General features: G+C 32.8%; 2 protein-coding genes across 7 annotated transcripts in view; both read left to right on the plus strand.

The window, feature by feature from the left end:
- CPEB4 (cytoplasmic polyadenylation element binding protein 4) overlaps positions 1–18,611 on the plus strand; it is a 75,803-nt gene extending 57,192 nt beyond the window's left edge. For 3 of the 6 annotated variants that reach the window (XM_051978922.1, XM_051978921.1, XM_051978924.1), the window contains 7 exons: positions 628–651; positions 3,236–3,409; positions 7,911–8,000; positions 8,711–8,829; positions 11,179–11,293; positions 11,988–12,169; positions 14,120–18,611. In XM_051978922.1, coding sequence (XP_051834882.1) covers positions 628–651; positions 3,236–3,409; positions 7,911–8,000; positions 8,711–8,829; positions 11,179–11,293; positions 11,988–12,169; positions 14,120–14,347 — 932 coding nt within the window. In that variant the 3' untranslated portion in view covers positions 14,348–18,611. The remainder of the gene's footprint in view (positions 1–627; positions 652–3,235; positions 3,410–7,910; positions 8,001–8,710; positions 8,830–11,178; positions 11,294–11,987; positions 12,170–14,119) is intronic. The other 3 variants (XM_051978923.1, XM_051978925.1, XM_051978927.1) reach the window with 2 other exon arrangements.
- Positions 1–19,611, plus strand: part of NSG2 (neuronal vesicle trafficking associated 2) — a 228,334-nt gene that overhangs the window by 29,556 nt on the left and 179,167 nt on the right. The gene's annotated exons all lie outside the window — the stretch shown is intronic.

Genomic DNA, 19,611 nt, shown 5'->3' on the forward strand with positions numbered 1-19,611 from the left:
GCTTTGCTACTTTATTGGTTACAAGCCTTTTTTGAGATAAATCCCTGTAATTTAGAACTTTATTATTATCTATTTATGGTTGTAGGATGGATGAAGCATAAAATTTCAGACTATTGCACAAAATACGTTTTGGGGGATGATTTGAGCATTAGAATTATCAGTATTTTCTCATTACTCAATTTAGAATTAGTCATGTTTATATATGAAAACTGCTGATATCTTGCATTACAGAAAATATGAATAAAGTACTGTACTATCACTTGAATTTTTAATGGGCTAGGAACTGTGAAAAAAGTTGGAAAGTAAGAGCAGTATTAAGAATACTTTTAATTCTAATGTGAACTTTCGATTATATTAAGCAGAAATGCTGATGAGGACTTAATGACTTTTTTTTAACCTAAGGTATGTGGGTTAGAGGGATATATATAAAACAAAAATGTGTTTTTTAAAACTAATGCCCATATTTGAATCATAATGTTCAAAATCATTTTGAGATACTACGGCTAAGGAGTGAGAAATATGGTCAAACATGTCATGGCAATTTCACAAATCATGAGATGAAAGCACACTTGATACTTATAACAACAATGTTTGAAAGAATGTTTTTTTCTCTCATTTGACATGCAGCAAGGACATATGGGCGAAGGCGAGGTAACATTACTATTTTTAACTTTCTAATGTATAAATTGTATCCTGACATCACTAAATTTTCTTAGTTCCTAGTAACCTTATAAAAAAAGGAAACTTCACCTTAATTCTAGCTTAGTTTGTGTACTGCAAAAATGTGTGAGAGAAAAATTTTTGTAAGTTAAATTGTGTAAAACAGAATGGCAAGTTATTAATTTTAAAGATAATCATCCTTATATTTACTAATTTATTTCTACTTTATTTTCAAAAACAATATTAAGAGAAAAGAAATTTTCTCCATAATAGTACATTTTAACTCTGCAAAATTACTTATTTTCACAAAGAAAATAATTATATTCAATAATACTGTCAGCTTTCCAAAATATGTATTTGTATGTGTATCACATTTAAATTTATTCTACATTATTAACTTTTTCCCCATTGCTTTCTCAAGTCTAGAAGTCAACAAAAACAAATTAAGCCCTCATTTGAAATATGTTTGCTATTTCCAAAGTGTAAATGCTCACATTGAAAATTTAACAATAGGCTTTTGAGGCAGCCCTATTGGCCATGCTCTGAATTGTTAAAGTCCAGTCCTGTCTCTTCTTCTACCCCTGTGCACATGTTGATCTGCAAACTATAAAATGTATGTAAATGTCATTCTTGTCACAATATCTGAGATATGTAAAAATGGGTTCTATAGTACCTTTATGGTTGATTCGATACTTTTATAGTTGATTTAGTATGCAATTTCATAACTCTGTGTATATGAGTGTGTGTGTGTGTGTGTGTGTGTGTGTGTGTGTGTGTGTATTTTTATTTCTTGAGATTTAGTCTCCCTGTTTGGCTTCAGTCCTGCCAATGCTTACTTCATCCCACTACTGATTGGTATGGGACCTTTGACCCATTTCTGATCTAAAGCCATTTCTTAGGTAGCTTGAAGGCCCCCTTCTTCTGGGGACTTTGTGCCATGTTTGTGCCAGGATTGGTAGAGATGCCTCAGTCAGCTTTACTACATTATAGTTCACAATTCCTGAGCTCTGGTGATCTACCATCCTTACTTTAAGTAAGTGATAGCTGGAATTAAAGGTGTGTATTCCCATACCCAGCCCAACTACTTTTTTTTTCCTGAGGCAATTGGGATTAAGTGACTTGCCCAGGGTCCCACAGCTAGGAGGTATTAAATGTCTGAAGTTGGATTTGAACTCAGATCCTCCTGACTTCAGGGATGGTGCTCTATCCACTGTACAATTTTTCAGTCTTTTCCAAATTAAGAGCTGAACAAATTATTCTCATTCTATGGAGTAGGTTTCAAATTTGAATGCAGCTAACTAAACACTAGAAAAAAATATCCAGAAATATCAATCAGTAAAGTGAACAAATTTGAAGGTTTTTTTTTTCCCCCCTAGAAGGCTTTAAATGACTTTGATATTATTTCTTATCTTCAATTTTAATAGAGTATTAAATAGAGTAATCAAAAATAGTTATGCTAACGTAAAAAAAATCAAAAGATAATGAGAATAACCAAAAATAAATTTGTAATTATTTAACACATTTAAATAACTCCAGAAAGCAGATGTTATGGGATAGATTGTTACAATACAGATTTACACAGAAAAAATTAAAAGGAAGACATTTATAGCAAAAGGACATTGGGGTATTTCAACAAAGAAAATATACTTATAACAGTATTCTTAGGAATTCATTAATAATTTTCATTAATAAATTTCACTACATGACCTCTAACAGTGAACTATCATGGTTACTAGTGACAAAAACATAACTTGCCTACATCTATTTGTAATGCATCTTGTTGTTGTTTTTTTTTCTATTTTAATATTTTTATTTGTGGTTTCAAACATGTTTTGTTTGGCTTTCAAATGAATATTCAAATGTTTGACATTTCTTTGGCCAGTTTACATATATCTTCTGAATAATTTTCAGATAATAAATTTAGTGTTCACATTTTAGAATTAAATTTCCTACTAAGAAAATAGTTAAACAATTCAGTTGAAAAACCTTTAGTGTTATATAGAGAATCTTAATTTTATGAGACTAGGCACTGCCAAGTCATATGCAGCTCTTTCTCAAAGTGTTCTGCTTATATCTCATTAAGGTAAATTTTTTAAAATGTTCACTTATCCAAATAATTGAGTTGCTGTTTATTTTAAACATAATTTTATAATGAAAGTGTTTTTTTGGTGATCTTGGGTCTTTGAAAAAACGTCATCTCATCAAGGTTCCAATTGTCCAGTAATAGACTCCAGAGAAACATCTGTGTTGGCAATATCTGTGGAGTTCTGGCAAAATAACTAGCCATTTAGTGCCAGCCAGTCACAAAAAGGTGCCCTTCTTACTTTGCTTTAATCCAGCTGGAGTTTCTAAATTCCAGTGGAATATATGAATAGACTTCTATATAACTACATTTCCTTTCTCAAAGAATTAGGAATGTAAGGTGATGGAAATTTAAAAGCACATTTAAGCAAATTTATTTTCTATTCAAGAAATCTAAGAACAGTAGTTTTATCAAATTAGGGCTTTTCATATGGTTTATATGTGGGGCCCTGGATACTTTTTCTGTTAGCATCTTTCATGTTCTCTCTTCCAGGCCAATCTTCACTGTTTCCAATGGAAGATGGGTTTTTGGATGATGGACGTGGGGATCAGCCCCTACATAGTGGCTTAGGGTCACCTCACTGCTTCACTCATCAAAATGGGGAAAGAGTGGAACGATATTCCCGCAAGGTTTTTGTGGGTGGATTGCCTCCTGACATTGATGAAGGTATGTTTAGAAATGGTGGTCACTAGGATAGGTCTGCCCAAATTAGTACCTATAATTGTTTTTATATTAAATTAGCACAGAAAAAAGTTGCGGCTCTTCAAATTATTTTTGGTCTACCCCATTGTTGGTAGATGTGTATATGCCCTTCAAAATGGAATATAATAGATATCATTTACATAAAGAGCTTTTAAAAGATAGTCAGTAAACATTAAGTGCCTACTATGTACCAGGTACTGTACTAAGTGCTAGGAATACAAAGAAAAACAAAAGACTGTTCCTGAACTGGCAAAGCTCACATTCTAATGAAGGAAGCAACATGCAAATAATTATATACAAATAAGCTATGTGGTGGACATAGGAAATAATCAATATTGGAAAAGAAAATTTTATATAGTGCCTAATACTAAAGGTTTTTTCAAATACTATCCCATTTGATCTTTACAACAATTCTGCCAGATAGGTGATCTTCTTCTCCTTTTACAATTGAAGAAACTGAGACAGGGTAAGTGACTTGTTTATAGAGTCACAGTTAGTGAGTGAGTGTCTGAGACCATGTTTCAGCTCAAGACTTCCTTAACTCCAAATCTTCCACTCCATCCATTGTTCGACCTACCTGCCTCTAAAAAGCACTAGCTTTAAGAAAGATTGGGAAAGTCTTCTGATAGCAGGTGAGATTTTAGTTGAAACTTGAAGAGGTTCAGGGAAGCCAGGAGGGAGTATGGTTTAGCTGGTTAATTAGGGAATCAAGATGTTTGGGGGAAAGTGAAAAGTAAGACCATAATAGAAGTGATGGCCTTAGAAAAGCATAGGAGAGACTACAATTGGACATTGAAGTAAGGTTGAAAAATCAGCCTAGTATTGTGAAGCATAGAGAAAAATGGGATGATAGAAGACTGAACAAAGGAATTTCAGAGTTAAAAATTGTGAAGGCAGAACACTTGAAATCATAAGGTTCAGTGTATAAACGTCTCTGTATGGCTGAGGTGGAAGTTATGCATATCATGGGAACTAAAGAGTTTGATAGAACTGGGAAACAAAGATATTTGAACATTAGCTTGTAAATTTAAGGCCTTAAATAAAAGAGCAGGATTTGGGGTTGAGAGAAAGAGCCAGATCCTGTGAGGCAACTATTATATACTCTTTAATTTTTTTAAAGAGAAGAGACACTACTCAGAGCTAACAGTTATTAATCATCAGTATTTTATAGGGTGAGAACATGTGATTCGATTGAACTATAAAAGAAGTTTGCTCAGTGATGGTAGTAAAAAAAATTAGCTAGTATGAGCGAAGAATAAAAAACATGCCTTTTTCTTCTGGTCCAATATGTTAGTATGAGAAGGTCTATCTGGTACAAGAGGGCATTGCCAGTAAAATTTGCAAATTTTAAATAGAAGTGAAACAAGTAGTATATCTTCAAATTTAGAAGTCTTCAAAAGTTCACTGCAAATAAAAGGACTGACTACCTTTGCTGGGGAGGGAGCTGGTTTCTGTGGGTGAAAAGGTTTCTGTGAAAGAAACGGGATAAAGGGGGCATAAGACCAATAGCTTTGTTAACAATAGAATAGGGCTTCCAGAAAGCAGAGTGGAAAAGGATCATAGAATGGAGAAGGGATAAAGGATTGATGGGGCTGATGTGGATGAACATGAGGGAACACTCAGTGGTTAATTAGAGAAGGGTCTAATTAAATTGGACTGCTCCATGTGGGCCTTCGTCTTTGCCTACCTGTAGATTCTAAGTTTAACTTTGTTGTGTTTCTTGGATCATGAGAATATGTTGAGCATTCAGCCCTAGCTACTGGCCTGTGACTTTCCCATTTCCATTTTGATAAGGAAACACCCATGCTATATGGTTAGTTCAGACAATGATTGGGAGCAGGATGGTGGCTAAAATGGGGCGTTGCTCTAAGGAAAAGAGTGAAGCCTGGTAGATAACATTTTCCAAGATTTCAAACCAACTCAAGCAACATTTACCTTTTTTTGTACTTCTAGTCATGGAATTTTTGTCTTCCCTCTTTTCTTCTTGCCATTATTCAATGTTACAGTGGACTGACTACCTCAAATCCAACAAAATTAAAGAAACAATATAGGGAACTTTGCCATTGTCACTGAGAGAAAAGATGTCCCTAAATTCCTATCTTTGAAGAAGATAGGAATATAGGTAGATGAAATATAAACTCAGACTATCTACCTCTCCAACCTTATTTTACGTACTTTCTAAATGAATCCTCAGCTACAGTCAAATTGGCCTATTTACAACATAAGCATTCTTACCTTATGATTTTTCTTATGTTATTCTCCCTCTGACTAATAATATTCTATCCTCTCTTCTCTGCTTACTTAAATTCTGCCTTTTCATGACAGCCTAGCAGAAATCTTACCTGTTCCTGAAATTTCCCCTGACAATCCAAATTATAGAGATGGTTCCCCACCTTTTTCCTCTCCCCCCCAAAAAAAAACTTAGACCACTTTGGTACTTAAAATTTCCTCTCCACTACTGTTCTCCTTTCATATATATCTCCTTTCCCCCTGGTTAACATATTAGTTCCTTGAATTTGATTGTTTTACATCTTTTTTTTTCCTACTGCTAGTTTTTAGTACTTTAGTCTTAAAACAGTTGAAAATCTAAGTCCAAAAAGAAAAGAATGAACCTGCTGAAGATTTTTGAGCATGAAAATGTCTTAGTTGAATTGAGCTTACTTTATTATTTTGGTTTGGTTTTCAAATTTTCAAATGGAAAAAGAATAATAAATTTTGAAATAAGAAATCTTTAGATTTAGGTTAGACTTATAAAATCTTAAAGCATTTGTTAAGCACTTACAGTGTGCCAAAATACAATGCTGAGCACTGGAAATAAAATAATTAGTGAGCAAAATAGTTCTTATTCTAAATGAGTTTACATTCAAATGAGAGAAGACAACATAATATACAATGGAATGGTAATAAAATGGTTCAAAAGTGGCATAAAGACCTGGTACCAGACAAGATAAGGCAAAAGCTCACTATTCATAGCTGGGTGAGTTATGGATAGAATCCAAAGTTATGCTTGGGGAAGAAGAGGAGGATGACTAGGATTCTGACTATGTTAAGGAGATGGCTGGGACAAAGTACTGGATATTTACTATGCCTTACCTCTGAGAATCAAAGAGCCTTTAAATTTGAAAGAGACATCAAAGGCCATTGCTCCAAACTCCTCTCTTAATCATAACTTTATTCAATGGGATATCATATTTCTTCCATGATTCCTTTTAATTTAATAAAGCTCTATTATAAGCCTACTTTGTTCAAGGAAGACACTGTGTTAGACATTGAGGATTTAACATGAAAAATGACTGTTGCTGCCTTTTTTTAAAGTTTAATAGGGGCATAAAGTATGCATAAATAACTACTAGAATATGAATATGAATCTAAATCAGTCAGCAAACATTTTATCTACTCTGTGAAATGGGAGGAAGAAGCAATTACTTTCAGCTAAGAGAATCTGGGAAGACTTCATAGAGAAGAATGGCATATAACCTTGAAAGAAGAGGACTTCAGTAAAGAGATAATAGGATCATAAATCTAAAACTGGAAGGGACCTGAAAGACTTTCTGTGTGGAAAGAATACATTCCAGGAATGGTAACCTGTGCAAATATACAGAGGTTAGAATGTCTCATACAAAATGAGGGAAAAGCTAATAATTCTGTGTGGTTGAGATATAGAAGAAAGGAAAGTTGGATCCAAATGTGGAAAGTTTTGTATTTTATTGAATAACAAGTGTGTAGTTACTGGAGGTTTTTGAAAATGGGAATACCATAGTCAGACACATATATTGTATTGTTTGTGTTTGATTTTGCAAATTTTAAATGGAAGTGAAACAAGTAGTACATCTTCAAATTTAGAAGTCTTCAAAAGTTCACTGCAAATTTTTTAGTAGATTTCAGAGTTAAATAATGTTTTGTTTAAATTTGTGTGTTCTATATCCCTGTAGAACTTCAATAGGTAATCTTATTGTTGCTTTCACATTTGTATATGGGTCAAGCTTGGATAATATGAACAAGAGCAGGAGTTTGAATTAAGCATAAATGAGTATTATGATATTTTATCTTTTGCCTTCTTTCTCAGTGTATTGACAATTCATTATCAATTTGTGACAAATGAAAGAATCTTAAAATAGAATAGAGACATACTGTAGGTAATATTCTGAAATCTAGTAAGCAAAAATCTATTTTATTAACTTTTGAAAGGGATAAAACCACAAGCTTTATATTTTGAATATATTATCTCTTCATTTTCTAGGCACCCCTCCCTTCTTATCCCCCACAAATACTCGTTTTTTTCTCTTCTACATGTCTACCTATTTTTTCTGGATTTATCATGGAAGTTCTTCCATGAACTTATTGGCTCTTCAAATGGATAACAGAGTGTAAACATGTACCACTCAAAATGTTTGTCAAAAATGATTTGAAAACTCTTTTAGGAGTTTTAAAATTTCTCATATTTTCTTATTTTGCTTTTGATCAGATGAAATCACAGCCAGTTTTCGTCGTTTTGGCCCTTTGATTGTGGACTGGCCTCATAAAGCAGAAAGCAAATCCTACTTTCCTCCTAAAGGTATTATTCCAAGTTTTGAAATGTTTATTTTTTAGTTTTTAAAAGAATTAACTTTTAATTTAACCTTATTTTATAGATGAGGAATCTGAAGTTCAAAGAGATTGTGATTTGCCTAGACTTATGCTAGTAACCAAGTGGTAGATCAGAGGCTAGAACCCAGATTTTCCAGATTTAAATTTATTGCTCTTTTTACCATATTATATTTGCTGCCTCCCTGATATTACACGTTTTATGATTGGACTTCAGTTTTTACAAATGTCTCCTAAAAAGTTTTCTCTTAAATTTTGAACATAACTTTTTTTAAGTGTTTTATTATGGGAGGGGTGGAGAAAGATTCATTAGGAAATATAGTGTGTTCCATAGTATTATCAGATTTCCAGTTGAAAAAACTTGGCTTGTATATTATTTTAAGTTTCTTTTTGGATTATCCTCTCCCTTCCCATTTTCAAGCCTAATCCCTTAAAAAAATGTAAATTAATGATGGTATTTCTATAGTGTTTAAAATTTTTCAAGGAACTTTTCTGACAACAATTCTATGTAAGGAAAGTAGTACCAGTAATACTCCCTTTTTACATAAGAGGAAACAAAATCAGAGAGATTAAATGCCATCCTCATTTGCACTGATGACACAGATATCATTTGATAACATGTATTATAAATTTGAATCCTAAGAAAATGATTCTAATATTTCTTTTCCCCTCCTCTCTCAGGATATGCATTTTTGCTATTCCAAGATGAAAGCTCTGTTCAGGCTTTGATTGATGCTTGTATTGAAGAAGATGGGAAACTCTACCTTTGTGTATCCAGTCCCACTATCAAGGATAAGCCAGTAAGTCAGATTCTACTGAAACTATAGAATCTGTCTCCAAGTAATTGTAAACTTTCTTTGTTGTATATTTGCCAACTTTGAAAAGTTTTAATCAATCTGATATGACTTCTGTGATTGATGTATTTTCAGATAGAACTCAAATCACAAATCATAGTAGATACCAGTACATTTTAAAATAAATTTCATTGATCTGTTTTATTTTTATAGTATTTAGATTTCTATTTTTATTCCTCTCAGATTGCTATCTTTTATTAGAAAGAATTTAGGGAAAAAAAAGGAGAAAAAAATTCTGTAAAAATCTATCAAAACCAGTGGGGAGGAAAATGACATTATATGACCATGTATTCTTCTTCTCCTCAGGGAAAAGTGTCTTCATATTTCTTCTTTGGGGCAAAACTTTTTTAAATTAAACAATTTCATAACATCTATTGTCTAATTATTTTGTGGCTATTGTCTTTTTCCATTTACTTTATTGTAGCCATTGTGTGGATTATTTTCCTGGCTCTGCTTTTTAATACATTCTTTAAGAAATTCTTTTTTACAAACAACTTCCATGACTTCAAAATATTTCTTTTTTGTGAATGGCTCCAAGAACCTTTTCTTCTCTGTCCATATGCAATTTCCATTACTTTTTCTCTTCCCCATCTTCTCTGTTTAGGCTTGATCTAGTTTTGTCTCTACGGTCACACCATCAAGTGAGTGGTATAGTAGGGATTAGAACCCAGAGTTAGTTTTAAATCTATTGCTCTGTATGTCTCCTGTATTGATTTGGAATTTTTGAGAGTTGCCCTGGTAACTGGAAAATACTTAGCCTAGAAATCCTCCCAGATTGATTTTGTTAATATTCAAGCTTGTTCTGGAGCCTAATAACTCAAGAGTTCTTCACAGTCTTGGCTAAGATATGCATACTCTCCCAACCTGTGACATCACTATGTTTACCTTGACATATCTTACTGAGCTGTCATTGTTTATTCAAGGGAAAACCTTAATAGATATTTGTATGTAGTCTTAAATACCCTATCTACCACTGTGTCATTTTTATTACCAAGTCATCACCAAAAATTAGATAATGAAAATGACACTTATATTTGATTTTGTACAAGTGTACACTACTAATGCTTTTATTTAGATAAATATTGAAATTAATTTGCATTTCCTGGGTATATATTGGTTCATCGGTGGTAGATCAGGCGATTCCAAACCATATTTGATTAAAAAATATTATGGATGAGTAGGTTGTGATTTCTATTCTTCTAACTCACAGAAGTCCCTGAATGCTAGAAGTAAAGAGGATTAAACAAGGTGTTAATACCTGAACACCTGCTGTTATCTTTATGAGGTGGAAACATTTCTGTGATTAGATCAGAGATGGGAACAGTTTGATTGGCTGAGCAAACAAATTAGCTACAAGACCAAGGGAAAAGAAGAGAGAATGTCCTTGTCTCCAACTCCTTGCAGGGGATTTCCTCCATGGTAGCCTCTTACTTGCACTTTTGAACTCTCCATAGCTTAGATATTTAAAGTTTATAAAAGCATGTCCAATTTTTGTTCTTCCAATGAGGTAATCCTTTTTGATTCCATCAAAAAACTAACTTCAAAGTCCATAAAGGGTTTATCAGGTATGGGTACAATTTTACAGTTAAATACCTTGTTATCATGTTAAAAACCTCTTTATCTGCTACTAAATTCTGACCACCTCTACTAAATTGGGAGGATTATCATATACCTCTCAGCTTACATGTCTCTAGATGTTTATTTCATGAATGATAAATGAATAAATCATCAATATAGAGCTGGATAGGACTTCAGAGGCATCTAGTCTATTCTAGACTCTCTTCTTCTATTCTACTGATGAGGGAGGTAAGTGATTTGCTAGGAGGTCAGGTCACAAAGGTAATAAAATGTGAGCTAACATTTTTATGAATGTTAATATACTTTATCTATTTTGATCCTCATAACAAGCCAATGAGAAGTAAGTACAATTATTATCCTCATTTTACAAAGTAATTGAGGCTAAGAGAGCATAATGACTTAGTTGAGCTCATAGAAAAAAAAATATCTAAGGTAGGAGTCAAACTTATATCTTCCTAATTCTAAATCCTGCATTCTGTACATTAACTCAAAACTACCCTGGAGTATCTTCTGATGAATTCCTCATCACAAGTTCTCCAGAGAAGTCTGGGTATTGGTTCATGTACATATCAAATAAATAGCCATTAAAAAAAAAAAATCTTCAGATTTGCAAATTAGTTACTATTTTAGATATGAGATGTTTATAATTTTAAAAATACTATTCTCATCAAAAGATCTATGTTAGAAATGATCAATTCTTATTTTGGCAACCCACAGGTACAGATACGGCCTTGGAATCTCAGTGATAGTGACTTTGTAATGGATGGTTCTCAGCCTCTTGACCCACGAAAGACCATTTTTGTTGGTGGTGTTCCTCGACCATTACGAGCTGGTATGTTTAGAAGAATAACATGTTTTAGAAGATATCAGTAACATAAAATAATAACTTAAAAAAAACCCAAAAAACAATTTCAAGATGAAGCAGATTGTTTGTATTTAATATGTAGTGTTTATCTGAATTTCATCAATCAAAACAATAGCTACTTAGTGAATTCTGACTGACAGGGTTCAGAGCAGTGTTCCAGACTTAAGGATTACTAATTAGAGCATAAGCAAAAACTGCCTTCAGAAGCCTTAGAATTTAATAGAGAAACATATAAAAATAGCATTCTGATTACAAAATCATAAAATACAATTGAAGAAAAAGTACATTGTTTTTAATCTGATATGTACTGCAAATTTAGAAAATAATGCTGTATTCAAGGTAAATAAATGTGGCTATAAAATCTTTCATTTTATAGGAATACTGAACGGGATTTTAACCAATGAATGTCTTTGTGTTTTCCATCATTGATGGGTTGTTTTAAGACTCCCTCTGGTCCCGATTTATGCCATAGTATCATTCAAACAAGTAATTAACAAAAATTTATTTAATGGTGGTAGTACCTGATACTAATACAAATGAAGAGATGCTAACATACAGATAAATATATAACATGTTTTCCAAGACATTACTTGTGCCAAAGTAGGCTTTGTGAGATGGAGACATGTTTTCTTAAATATCTTTATGCTGTTTTCTGATTTAGTGGAGCTTGCAATGATAATGGATCGACTTTATGGAGGTGTGTGCTATGCTGGTATTGACACTGATCCTGAGCTGAAGTATCCAAAAGGAGCTGGGCGGGTTGCATTTTCAAATCAACAGAGTTACATAGCTGCTATCAGTGCACGCTTTGTCCAGCTGCAGCATGGGGAGATTGATAAACGGGTAAGATCTAAAGCACACTTTGAATTGTATGTATTAAAAATGTGTTCTCTTTAAATGCATCACTGTAGAGATTTGATCCTAATAATGTTCCATACATATACACACATGTTCTACAATAGTTAATATTTCATGGAATGGCCTATATATTTCTCAAAATGTTTAATCCTCCATCTTTCCAAGCAGCCTAACCAGGCCTAATTAAAATCAACTGAAGAGCCAAGCTATGCTTTTCTAAGGTATTTTAAAAGGCATTTTCTTTTCTACTTGTATCCTAACTGATATATAGCACTTAAATGCATTTGGTATGTCATTTTCAACAAAGGTGAACAGCCTGGTTGGGTTTAGGAGTATGATTATTGTTTATTAAATAAGTATCAGACCATCAGCTTCATTAGAAAGGGCAGTTAGGTTTCTTCCAATGAATAAATCCTACTTTTCTGATTCACTTGAGACAAAGCATTAGCTTCTTTGTAACATACCTTCATCTTCACAGTACTGAAGTCTTTGGAAACCCATACATTATTGCATTTTTTTTTAATTTTTACATTTTTGATAAATACTGTTTTTTAATTAAAGGAGAAATAATAATTTAATGTCACACATATGGCATATAAGTTTTTTCTCCCCTTTATGTAGAGCCCTTCTCCTAATGATTCTCCTTATATCATGTTTGTTGAGTCTCATTAGCATGTACTACTTACTACAACTTCCCTTCTTTATTCTTTCTTATTTTTCACCTCTCATTCTTTCCTTTTCCAACCATTAGAGATAACTTTACCTCTCTGGAAGCTCTAATTGGTAAAGTAATAGCTAAACCCTGAGACATTTAGGTAATGGATTTGGCCTATGCAAAGTGTATTGGGCTTCATTTCAGTCATCCACATTTCACTTTTAGACTCAAAGCTAAAAGACATTCCTTGTAGAAGCTAAAAATTATTATGCTTAGATGTTAGTCCATGGGGAAAGTTGATTCATACTTATGTGGACATTTTTATGCCTTTTGGGGGCTTTTTCGAATTTAATTAAGATGAATTGAACTTTATAACAAATTAGTAGTAAAACTTTTGCTGAAATTCTTTTTTAAACTTATACTTTTCATGATCTACTCACCAGATGTTTATACAAAACACAAACCACTGATAACATTTTATTTCCTTGGTGGTTTCAAAAGTCATAATGAAAATCCAAATCATTGTATTGTTTCAAATGCTTATTTTATTTTTACAAACCTATCTCAAATAGGTTTAATGACATTTTTCTGATTTAACACCTAGCTTTGCTCTATGATCCCTGATGAAATCATGCCATGTTTTACAAATATTTAATAATTCACAAGAGAAATGTGATCATGATGGATCTAGAAGTCTTTAAAGTTTTTTGGAGGTTGATCATTTTCTACTTTATTGTTGTTATTGGGTTGTTTCAGTCCTGTCCAGCTTTGTTATTGCTTTTAGAATTTTCTTGGCCAAAGTATTAGAATAGTTTGTTATTTCCTTCTCTAGCTCATTTTATAGACAAGGAACTGAGTTAAAAATAGAGTTAAGCGATTCCAAGTCCATTATAATTTCCCTTGCACCATCTAGCTCTCTTAAAGAGAGCTTTTAAGAAGACTCATTTTCTTTCATTGAAATCTGGCCTCACATTTAATAACTCTGTGTCTTGGGCAAATCACCTAATCCTATTTGCCTTAGTTTCTTCATCTGTAAAATGAGCTGGAGAAGGAAATGACAAAACCTCTCCAGTGTCTTTGTTTGCCAAGAAAACACCAGATGGGGTCCTGAAACAACTGAACAGCAACATTCTCTGCTTTAAGAGATAGAACTTTTGACCTTTTGTGTATAGTCACCTTGAGACAAATTCTTTTGGACCAGTGATAAAAATTGATATGTTTGGTAAACTACTGCATTATGCTGCCACTGAAAAATAAACTTTTTTTTTTTTTAATTGCAGGTGGAAGTTAAGCCATATGTCTTGGATGATCAGCTGTGTGATGAATGTCAGGGGGCCCGTTGTGGGGGGAAATTTGCTCCATTTTTCTGTGCTAATGTTACCTGTCTACAGTATTACTGTGAATATTGCTGGGCTGCTATCCATTCTCGCGCTGGCAGGGAATTCCACAAGCCCCTGGTAAAGGAAGGGGGAGATCGTCCTAGACATATTTCATTCCGCTGGAACTAAATGATTACTGCAGTACTTATTTGCAGGCCTCAAAATAAGTGCACTCTTCTGTTGATCCAGACCCCTTCCCCTCCCCCTTCAAAATAGCATGTCCTTTTGTAGTAGGCTGTAACTTAACAATAGTATAATGAAAAAGAATGACCTATAATATAGGTATTTTGTAGATTCTTGTGTCATTGAAAACTGTATTGAACTCCTTTTCGTATCGATATCATGTTGCACGAAAGTTTTGTTCTCTTGTTTTTGCCAAACCAAGAGGATCCAAACCTTGTGCAACATTTTCTTAGAGGAGAGAGAGAAATATTAAAAAGAGAAATGAAACAATAGAGTATTTTGGTTTTTTAATTAAATTATTGTTAATAATATAACATATAAGAATACTTTTATTAAAATAACCATGCAACAATAACACTATCAGTCTATTCTGACACTTTTTCCCCAGGGAAGTGCTTTTTTGCCTTTTCCTTTTATGCTTTTTTCCCCTCTTATTTTTTTAAAAAATCTTAACAGCAACGGAAAGAAGGTAAAAATTACCTTTTAACAGGAAAGAGCATGGTAAAGTGATACAAATGCATGAGCAAGGTTGAAGCAGCATTATAATTAATGTTTTAAGGGTTTGGAGGCTGAATATAATTTTGTTTTGCCTCTGAGTTACTACGACATCACAAAAAAATTAGTAAAGTAGGCAGAGCTAGATATATTTCCATCTAAACACTTTAAAAAGCTTCGAATGTAAAAATTGGGTCAAGTTACTACTGAGGGGGGAGTGCACTTATTTATTTTTAAGCTAAATTATCTGGTTACAGCCCCAGGAATCCTACCAAAGCTAGAATCACGGACAACTAGTGGAAAGACTAGCATTTCCTCTCCCGACGAACAAATGTATAGATTTTATTTTTGATGTTATATATAACTCTATATCCTAATTTACTAACATGCATCAGGTGCCAGCCTTTGATCTCCATTTTGACATGAAGAAAAAAAAATAAAACCTAGAGATACCTCAAGGATATCAGTCTGATTTTCTGCTACAGTAATTAACACTGAATAGCAGAAACTCAGAAAAAAAACAAAAAAACCAACCAACCACCATAAAAATTGGCTGCTGATTGGCTTACTCTTAGATGTAAAGTCACTTTGAATATCCTGTAATGTAGTTGTGACATAGAAGATGAATATGAAAAAGCTAAGTAGTTGCAAAGTGTTTTGCACTGTTTGAGCTCAACAATAGCTGTGTAAATCTGTGCAAAGGTACATATGTCTATCTTTACTCTTCCTATAGAATAAATAACAGTAAAATTTCAGAACTTAGCATGAGACATAGTCACAATGTTTGAAGTGCCAACTTCATTGAGTAATGCATGCTTTATTATAAATAAATTCTAGCTTGGAAAGGCATTATAACATGTTGAACAGTATGCTTTAAGAGGTATGCTTAAAATAGTCTCTTGAAGCTCTGGTAGTGAGATTAATTTTTATTTGAATTGACATTCTCTTACTAATGCCCTGTTCATCATTAAAAGGATCGTTCAGCAGTGTGTGATACTTAGAAAAAATTGGACGGCAATCTTGCTAGCTGTGCTACCTAAAAGTACCATCTTAGACATTTAAAAACCAAAGACTTGCTTCAGCACTGCTGTGGAAACACCTGGTCTGTGAACCCCTCCCCCCCCCCCCCCTTCCTTCCCCCAATCTCACCCAATTATCTTTCTGAGAAGCAGTCGTTTCTTTTTTTTTTTTTTTTTTTTTTTCTTTTTTCTTTTTTTTCAATACAGGCTTTAATGAACTATACCTGTTAATTTCCAAAGGTCAAAATGGAGACATTTGCTGTCTTAAGTAGTGAAGTATAGAAAGGGAGCTGCTTTTAGTGAAATCCCTGAAAATATGGACAGCTATAATGCAAATGGAGGGTGCTCTTATTGTAGATTGTCAGGGACTTTTTCCTTTTCTCCTGAACTACATAATTATAGGTTGGTCATTTACCTTTTTTTTTTTTTTTTTCCTTTCTTTTCCTTAATGCTTGTAGGTGGCTTGGGGTGTGCTACTGTGCTGTTCCTACTCAGTAAACAGGTGTGATGAGTTAACATTACAAGAGATAACACTGTTTGAGAACTAGCTTTGAATAATAATTTTCCCTTTGTACATGACCTGCTGAATTTCGGTACAGTGTTTTTGTAGCTAACTTATTTTGTCATGCACATAATGTATATTTGTTATGCACTACTTTTGTATATCTTGTTTTTCCAACAGTGAGCATTTTTAGGCACACTTTTCACTGACGGGATATCTCTTTATGCAATACCTCAATTTTTCATATTGCAAAGAGTAGCTTTTTGTACTTTTATTACTGAGAGATCTTCATATACTTCATTTTTTAATATAAATAATTTTAATAAATTTTATTTTCTTATATTCTGCTTTTTATACATTTCAGTGCTCTGCATACATTTGGAATTATGGATGTTGTGCACTGGCAATGCTATTTTAGAATCTGCAGAGAAGAGAAAGCATGTTGCTTAAACATCCTAGCCCAGCACCAGCTATTTGGTGTACATATAATTTAAGAAATAGTATATGTAAAGTTATGAATTAAAGGAAAAAAAAAGCATGAAAGTGACAGATAACACTGTAGTTCCTCAAAAATTAAATGCATAAGTGTAGGGTAGAAATTTAAAGTAACATCAAAATTGTCTACAGCTTCTTACTAAGTTTTTTAAATTATACACAATGCAGACGTTTTTGGTGAATGTTTAGCCATTTTTAATATTAACAAATTGATGTTCGGTGTTTGATTCAAAGATGTCTGCTCTTTTAAATTATATTTAAGAAAAACTGAGCCTGCCATGTGGTAGGTATGTAATGTTAGTATGCATGACTAATGTAAGAAATTGTTATTCTACTAATATCCACTTGTGGTGATTGTGTGACAAGCGTGTTTGCAGATTATTTGGTTACACTTCAATTTACAGGGCATAAACAATTATATCTATTACTCTGGACTTTAGCGGTGACATGTCCTTCGGATTACATGGGATTGTAGTTGGGAGTTACCATGTAACTCAAAACATAATTAACATGTAATTAGTTTACAGATCTTAGGGTATCACTTCAATTTCCCAAGCATGTAGTTCTAGCGCACTAGCATGGCACCAGCCATGTATTTACAATGTAGTTACAGAGTAATTACATGGTTATTTTTGCAATGTAAAATAAAGTGTTTCTGATTATTTTCTATGTAAAGGAACCCTCTCCCTGTCCCTCTGGCCCCATGCTTTGGTATAGTATATATACTTCTCCATACACAGACCTCTGCAGAATGCAAAATAAAACTTGCAGTGAATGAATTTAGCATTTTATAAGAGTGCTGTTGGAAAGACTTGATAATTCACCCCTTTTGTTTTGAAGAGTTGAACCTTCTGTTAAAAGGTGATTTAAAACTTGAATGTGATGAATTGTGGCAAGTTAACTTCAAGTTGTTATGTGCAATACTTATTTCAGACTTTTGAAAGATCTTTGCAGTGTACTTCTTTGTTTTTAATTGCAGACATTTAAAAATGTCATTTTCTACTGTTATAGTAATCCTCTTTCTTGCTGGTGTTTCTAAAGAAAAGAATCAGAAATCAATCTTTCTACTAATGTAAATTTGAGATTATTTTTAAAAAATGGAATAAAAGAGGTTTTGGTCATTTGCTTTATTTTATTATCTTATTTTCAAGCTACTGTGATTGATAGCATTGTAAGAATTGGGACAATATTGTATTCAACTGTTTTATTTTTTATATTTTTAAATTTTAAAGTATAATTAGTTTTTATAATTTTCATCAGATTTTTGTTATATTTTTTGGAAGTGAAACTTTTAGCAAGTGGGTGTCTAGTTTTTACTAATCCCTGATGTTTTTTTTCCAATGTATTGCTCATATTATCAGAAGGAAAAGTTATTTAAGTATGTCAGTTAATTGTACTACTTGGCTGAATTTCCATATAGTTTTTACTGTGTATGGGGAGGTTGTAGTATTTATTATAGCATTTTAAATAAGGGTAATTCATTTTTTATTAAAGTCATTTTCACGTTAAGTTCATATTTTTGTATGTTCTACTCTAAGTTATATAACACAGTTCCTTTTTTTAAAGAGTTCATTTGTTGAAGTGCTAGTGGAAATTAATGTTATTAAATAGTTTGCAAATGACTATTTATACCAGTATGCATATAATTTTTAAATATTTGTAATGTGAGATGTTGAATGAATAAAACTTTTAACTCAAATGTCTTTTTAGACACTTGTTTATTTTGCACACATGAATATATTGTACTCCTATAGAACTGAGTGTGGCTTTAGAGTAGGATATTAGAAAGGTTCCATGTGGACTTGTCATCACCTCACTAACACAAAGGAACTTTCACTTTATTACAAATGGCCATCAGACACACAGTACATGAATGTTGTAGTCAAAGGAGGTTGTGTTAATTTGGTATCTAAGAAAATTAAATTATTTTTTGATGACTTTGAAAAATCATCATTTTGGTTTGAACTTCTTATCTCCTTCTTTCCTCCAAATTTACATTTCTCATACTAGCAATCATTTTTACCTGAGAGGCCATTGATGTTTAGGTCAGATTAAGTATAGCAGCCTAGCCTACTTCTGTTAACTAAACAGAAAATCGGAGGTATGGTGTTATTTTAAAATGAAAGTTACTGGAATGAACTGAGTGTCTCAGAAATTGCTTTGATATGTTATCACTAAAGAGCCATTACTGTTTGCCTTGATTCTGTTAGAACTTATGCTTCCATATTCCCAAGTCCCTGCCTTAAAACAATATTGCTATCAATCAGATCTAAAGAGAGACTTGGCCTTTTCAGCACATTAAAGTTGATACCTTTCAATTGCAGACTGTATATAATCTAGTATATACTAAGTTTGGTCTTATGCAAGTAAGATGACTCTAGTTTCCTCATCTGTAAACCAAGAGTGTTGGATTCAATACTTAAAAGGCATTTTTAGTTCTAAATCCTATATATAACAAGTTTCTGTTATAACCAAGAGTGTTAGGCATTTCATTCAAGATTTTATAATAAAGCATACTCTCCCAGAATATTACTTAATAAGATTTCTAATAACAATAACCAAGAGTGTTAGGCATTTCATTCAAGATTTTATAATAAAGCATACTCTCCCAGAATATTACTTAATAAGATTTCTAATAACAATTTGATCTCAAAGATTAAAATTGAAAAAAATTCTTCCTCTTCCAAAACGTATAGCAT

The sequence above is a fragment of the Antechinus flavipes genome, chromosome 2 (assembly GCF_016432865.1).
Source record: "Antechinus flavipes isolate AdamAnt ecotype Samford, QLD, Australia chromosome 2, AdamAnt_v2, whole genome shotgun sequence".
NCBI lineage: Eukaryota > Metazoa > Chordata > Mammalia > Dasyuromorphia > Dasyuridae > Antechinus > Antechinus flavipes.